The sequence below is a fragment of the Etheostoma cragini genome, chromosome 16 (genome assembly GCF_013103735.1).
Source record: "Etheostoma cragini isolate CJK2018 chromosome 16, CSU_Ecrag_1.0, whole genome shotgun sequence".
NCBI classification, from domain to species: domain Eukaryota; kingdom Metazoa; phylum Chordata; class Actinopteri; order Perciformes; family Percidae; genus Etheostoma; species Etheostoma cragini.
This window is the reverse complement of record NC_048422.1, coordinates 8,554,959-8,561,632: the sequence shown is the minus strand read 5'-3', so window position 1 is coordinate 8,561,632 and position 6,674 is coordinate 8,554,959. Positions and strand designations below refer to the sequence as shown.

General features: G+C 39.1%; 1 protein-coding gene across 1 annotated transcript in view; it reads left to right on the top strand.

The window, feature by feature from the left end:
* musk (muscle, skeletal, receptor tyrosine kinase) overlaps positions 1–6,674 on the top strand; it is a 32,951-nt gene that overhangs the window by 904 nt on the left and 25,373 nt on the right. Inside the window, exon 2 of the mRNA XM_034895734.1 lies at positions 5,478–5,604. Coding sequence (XP_034751625.1) covers positions 5,478–5,604 — 127 coding nt within the window. The remainder of the gene's footprint in view (positions 1–5,477; positions 5,605–6,674) is intronic.

Genomic DNA, 6,674 nt, shown 5'->3' with positions numbered 1-6,674 from the left:
AAATACACAACACATCAGGCCTGGAGAACTTCTGTTGTGTAATCTTGATGCAGCGTTTTTTTGTTGTTGCATTTGTTTTCGGGGAATTTTGTGCTTTTTTTGCATTGTTTCTACATTTGCAGTGCATTATGGATTTGGTTGTGTTGTGTGTATTTGCAGCATTTTGTCAAATTAATTTGCTTGTGTTTTGTCCATATGTGTGCGTTTCATTAAGTTGCAGGGCGTTTTGGCTAAAAAAATGGGTCCAGAAATATTGAAATAGGGACATCGTAGTACATTAAACACTTTTGACGGCAGCAAGTCCAACCGTGGCCAAGGGACATGTGAGAAAGGCACCATGTCAAACGCTGGCACAATCACATGCACAGGCCTGCAAAGCAGACCATTGACAAACTTGACAATGTTTTATAAGTACAGATGTAGAGTACATGCTGCAGAATGGCTCAGAGAAACATGTGGTGTAGATGCTGTCACATTCTGCCAGTGTAGATGATGTAGATGGGTTGGGTTGCCGTGGTGCAGGGCTGCAGGCTTGACTGATGACCCGTGCTTTGTGCAATGTGTCAGTGATTAGAACGCTGAAATGAATGTGGTTGTCTTCTTTCTTGTTGGTCCAAGTTACTTTAGGCATCCTGTCAGTAATAACTTGCTCATAGGAGTAAGAATAATGATTTATCTGTCTACAACATTATTAAATTCCACCAGAAACACTGTTTGAAATCAAGAATTGCTGGTTTTGCAAATAGAGGAAAAAGTAGATGTAGAAGATGTTATCCAAGCTAATGGGATTCTTTCTATAATTACTGTCATCATCCAAGGTGAAATCCATGATCAAAGTGTACATTTCTACACCCACAGTACCGTCCAAACTAAATTGTGAGTGTTGTATTGTCTTGCTTTCAACCCTGTTGAACAGAGAGCTCCATCTATAGGGCTCAGAAAAAATACTCATAAATTCCATCCTAAAAAAATTGACATATGTTAACGTGCTGTTGATACAAACAAGACGTGTTAATAAATCAGCAGCTGTTTATTTTAACTCTGGACAGAACAGGGCTAGCTCTCCCCCTGCCTCCCCCTTATCACGCCCAGGCTCAGGCTTTGTACTTCACCCACAGACACAGATTGATACTGGAATCTGTTTAATCTCATTGTAAGAAAAAAAGAAAACATATAAGCATCTTTCTGTTCATTTCAGGACAATTATTTTAAATGCACAAAAGTTACTTTTTGCAACTTTACCAAACTCAAATGAAGCGACCAAACAAGAGTATGGTTTGTTTTTTACGACCAGCCATTACTTAATCATGCACAGAATTTACAACCTTTGGCTTCAAATTAGAATTGAGGAACTCTAGATTGACAAGTGCTGTAAAACAACATCAACAGCACAATACGATTATTATTATCTCTTGATTGTGATTTTGAGGCATATGGGGAAAAATGGTTAACATGGGCAGCAAAAACAGTAAACACACAGTATGACACAGTTGGCACTGTTTAGGCCAAGGGTCTTCAGCGTTCTTTAAGACAAGGGCCCCTCAACTGAAAGAAAGCTGGAACAGGGACCCCTACTACATGTAAAGTATAAAATGAAGTTACATATTACTGGACTCCCTGTTAAGGAGCCCTGGTTTACACACAACAACTCAAACTTGTACACACATGTTTCTACTGAGGTGATGAAACCAACTGTAGAGAATGTCTTAGCAAACAAATACAATGGATGTTAATGTGTGCCCTTAAATAGATCTGTCTCGAAAGACCTTCACAAGTCACAGAGGTCTTGAGAAATAGACTGCTTTCAAGTTTAAAGCTTTCAATTGTTCTTAGATGAACAGCGTAAGCCAAAATTGTGTTGCAGACAACATGTGACCGTGTACAGTGGAATCAACATTTTTTTGTCTTATCTAATTACCCATGCATTCACTCAACTATGCAGCCAGCCTGTATTGAAAAATGTGTTCTAGCATGATGAATCAAGACAACTTATGCATGATAGGTTCAAAGAGGATGTCCGTGGGAGCTGAACCACTACAAACAATGGATGACTCCCCTGCAGACATCTGATGCCCTATCGTGCCACGAGAACAATACTATTTTTGTGTTTGTTCTTGATGGACCACAATGAAAGAATCAAGTGGAGAGAATTCTGTTTCCAATGTAATTAAAGTGTGGAAAAAACCTAGAGGATAAACTGTAAATCAAAGAAAACACCAAAGGAACCAAAGGATGTTAAATATGTTTTAGGCTCTACAGAAGGAATCTATTAAAGAAAAGGTTGACAGACCAAATGAATATGGGAGGAACTAAAAAAGAACACACAGTTGAGTGAGTAAGATTATTTCAGTGGTCAGTTGCTTAGAAATGCATAGATAAGGAAGAAATAAAAGCAAATGTTGTAAAAGACATTTGTAGGATAGATAAGAACACAATATCTTTGACAAAATGGCGAAAGATGTACTTGTTCAAAAAATTCTCATGAATAGCCTTGTACAATAAAAGAAAATGAATGCACACTGAAACGTATATATTACAAAAATATGCGGCCAACCAGAGCTCCAACAAAAATTGAGCATCGTGCGGCGATGATGGTTAGGTTTAGGCATCAATACAACTAGTTAAGTTTAGGAAAAAGATTGTAGTTTGGATTAAAACGGAACACAAGGGTTAGGATTAGGGATTAGGGTTAAAATGCCATGCTTACTAATTGGTTTACCATATGTAGCTTTTTGTTCAAATGGTTCTTGTTCATGAACATTTCGTTGTTGGCTGTAATATCTGAACATTTTACAACATTGCTTTTTAGATGGATTCATACTTACATAGTGCAGCAAATCAGCATCACTTTTAAGCTCATCAGCAACATTACATCTTTAAGTCCACTGGACACACAAACAACAAAATATGCAAAGTAGGTGACAAGATGAGCCAGTTGGTTTGGATCAAGTAAACTTTTGCAATCCACACAGTAAAGGCCACTGTAACTGGCGTCCTCTGCAGCCCTAAACCGCACTGTATCACTTCTGGTGTCCAAACAGCAATTACAAACTCACAAGGCCAAATCCGGTGAGGCTCTTGCACGCTCTAAATAATGAGTCATCGGGTTAAACATGAGCCACAACCAACCCTTCGCTCTCAGATGTTGTCCATCTGTTCAGACATAATACTGGCAATAGCAAGAGCAAAAAGGTGTGGAATAAAAACTTCTTAACATCATCCCCAAATCAATCTTAGTTTAGCATGCCAGTAAAGTAATTAGCACTAAACACAAAGCACAGCTGAGGCTGATGGGAGTGTCATTATAGCAACTAAACAACAGGTTAATTAATTAAGGTTCTGACCTGACGATTTAAATTCATCGTGAGGGGGACATGAATTGTAATCCTTAAAATAGTTGTGGCACTTAAAATCCACAAATGTGAATATTTAGGTGGCGCTAGAAGAAAAGTCTTCAAACATGGGAACCATGTATCTTCACCAATTTCAATTGCAATGCATTGAATAGTTCTCAAGATCTTTAGGTAAAAGCCCAAAATTTCAATTTGCTGGTGGTGCTTAAGTCCTTGGATCCCCAATCTCATTGGGATTCATGGCCTAGAGAAAATGAATGTCTGTACACAACTTCATAACAATCAATCCAACAGTAGTTGAGCCACTGACAAACTAGTCTACTTCCTTGATTGCTCCATTGGCATCGGAAACTCCACCTTCTTTCACTCATTCAAGCCGGATGGCCGTTACCTTGGGATTCCTTTGTGTTGACATTTTAAACTCTGGTGGATTTATGAGGACTGTGGCTAACTGGTCCTCAGATCTATGCAGGATAAATCCAGACAGCTAGCTAGACTATCTGTCCAATCTGAGTTGTCTGTTGCACGGCTAAAACAACTTTGGAACATACACGTTCCACCAAAACAAGTTCCATCCCGACTCTATTTTGAAGCGGCTCTGCTGATTTTCCCAATCCTAGCGCCACCAAAGACGATTGTGATTGGTTTAAAGAAAGGCCAGTAAACCACAGCACGTTTTTCTCCCATCCCAAAAATCTGTGTGGACTAGCCAGACCCTCCGTCGCAGCGCTGTGGAGGATGGTTTGGCAATGACAGACTATGGATCAACGACAGACAGAACAATGATGCCATCCATTCAGCCATGCCTCTTGCATGGCTAAAAATAAGATTTGGGACTGTATCCATGAAATGCCTTTATACAGCAGGTACTGTACCAGTGAGATATTTCACCATGGCTAAAATTGCATCCCATGGTTTGGAAATTATGTTTCACCCCGTGCCAGGGTTTCACTTTGATTTACAGCAAGTAGCTTTCTTTCCACTCGTTCATGAGTCAAACAGCAGCAGTGACCTCAGGATGGGGGGTGTAGATGTGGGCTGTCTTTTCCAGCTATGTTATTTCAAAATTCTTGTTTCACAACATACAAAACAAGCACACTGTCCATTATACCCTAATCCTTTCCTTTATTCTTTCTTTTTCTTCTCCATTCCTTCCCTCTCCTCTGATCTTTCCATCTCTCTTCTCTCCTCTGTTTTCAATTTTTCCTCTTCCTCTCCTCAGTTCATCCAAAGTTTAAAACAAGCCTAATGCCTCTGATCTGAATCCACCGTATAAACAGTTGCTGCCTCACCCCTGTTCGGCCGCTATCTTTCTCCATCCCTTTACTCTTTGAACATGTCTCTTCTTTGTTTTTACTCCCCCTCTCATTTTCTCCTGCTCAAAATATTCACCCAGAGTTATAATAATGCTGAGTGGCTTTCCCTTCTAAGCGTGTCTCACTTTTCAGAAAAAAATGTCATATTCTACAACTCATGTTTTTGACTAACCATGCAGTATATTGGTCACTTGTTTACTTGAGTTACCTGGTTTGTATCATGGAAAAGAACAAGTGGTTCCAATAACTTGTATACTCTGTGTACACAGAACTGGAATACCCACTTTCCTATTAACAAAGACCATCTGTGAAAATGAGATAGTTGAGAACAGTGTGTGCACTGGGGATGGAGCCTCCCCTTGAACCTCAAATGACATTGTTGTCCTTGCATCAACTTCTGCTTGAATAAAAATAAAGCCTAAAATTCGAGTTCAACTATAAATCTTTCCCTTGCTGTCATCATCTCCTACTTCCAATCCTTTTTTTCTTTTCTCCTCAAGTCACCCCTCTTCTGCTCTACTCAGGTCAAAGCTGGAACAAAACCTCTGATCTGGTCCCATTAGTTATAAACAGACAGGAATGCCAAGAATGCCAAATAATTTGGCTGAAAAGATGCAGCTGTGATTCAGCTCTGGCACATTCAGTCAAGTGTGATTATGGCCTTAATATATTCTATTGAAAATCAAAAAGTCCAGTACCTGGTGATAGAGTTGATTACTGAGTACTATTGTTGCATTTTATCTTCTTTAGGTCAGTTTCTTGTTTTGTAATTAAAGTCTTCATGTTTTCTGTGTGTGTTCCCCGCTAGCGCCTCGTATCATCACCTTATTGGAGACAGTGGACGTGTTACTGGATCACAATGCCACCTTCATCTGTGAGGTGGAGTCCCGTCCCCCTGCTGACATCACTTGGACCAAAAACAACCACCCAATAATGTAAGTTCACACCAACACTTACAGCATATAGATATTAATGTAGCAACCTACCCTTGCAGGATGAAGTTTATGACCAAAATGAAATTGTAATCTGTGGAATATGTTAAAGTGATAAAAATCCAGTAACTATTGTTGCTAAATATGGCCTTACAAGGCTTATATTGGCAAACATGTACCATTAGCTTCTAACTTAGGCCGTCAGAATGCTACAGTTAAATGAGAAAATGTCAGTTAAATTAAAACAATTTTCAAAAGTTATTATAGAAAATGACAACAGGCTAACATTAAAAACATTTGGTAAAATGTTAGTAAAATTAGCCACTAATTGTGGCCAGTACAATTCAAAAGTCAGCAAAAAAGTATAAATTATACTAAAGTCAGCTGAAAATATTAGTATTCGTCAACAAATCATCCAAATAAACAGGTTGATTATTCCAACCCCCTAAAACAACCTATAAAGGGTTAAATGAAAGAGCCTCTCTAGCGCTAAACCACAACCCAAAAGAGCGTTTTTTTTCAACTTTGGTTCTAATAACACATTGTAAACATTGTGTAAATATCACAGTTTGGTTACATTTAGGTCCAAAAGACTTCTGTTTAATTATGTTTAGAAAAATTTAAATCAACGTATTTGTTATGTTACTTCACTTCCGGTCAAGCAGATGACACAGAACGTGATTCAGTTCAATTTTATTTATAGTATCAAATTATAACAAAAGTTATTTCACGACACTTTACAGATAGAGTAGGTCTAGACCACACTGTCATTTACAAAGCCCCAACAATTCTAGTAATTCCCCCAAGAGCGAGCAATGCGACAGTGGTGAGGAAAAACCTCCCTTTTCACCTCGGACAGACCCAGGTTCTTGGTAGGTGGTGTCTGACGGTGCCGGTTGGGGGTGTGATGCACAGTGGCAATAAAAGTCACCCTAAAGATAATGGAAGAGTGACTACAAATGGTAGTCGTAGTAGTTCATGTCTTAGCAGGGCGTTATAGGGTGTGGCATGGCATAGCAGAGCATAGGTGGATGTAGCGAGATGCAGAAAAGTTCAGCAGGACACTGCAGGGC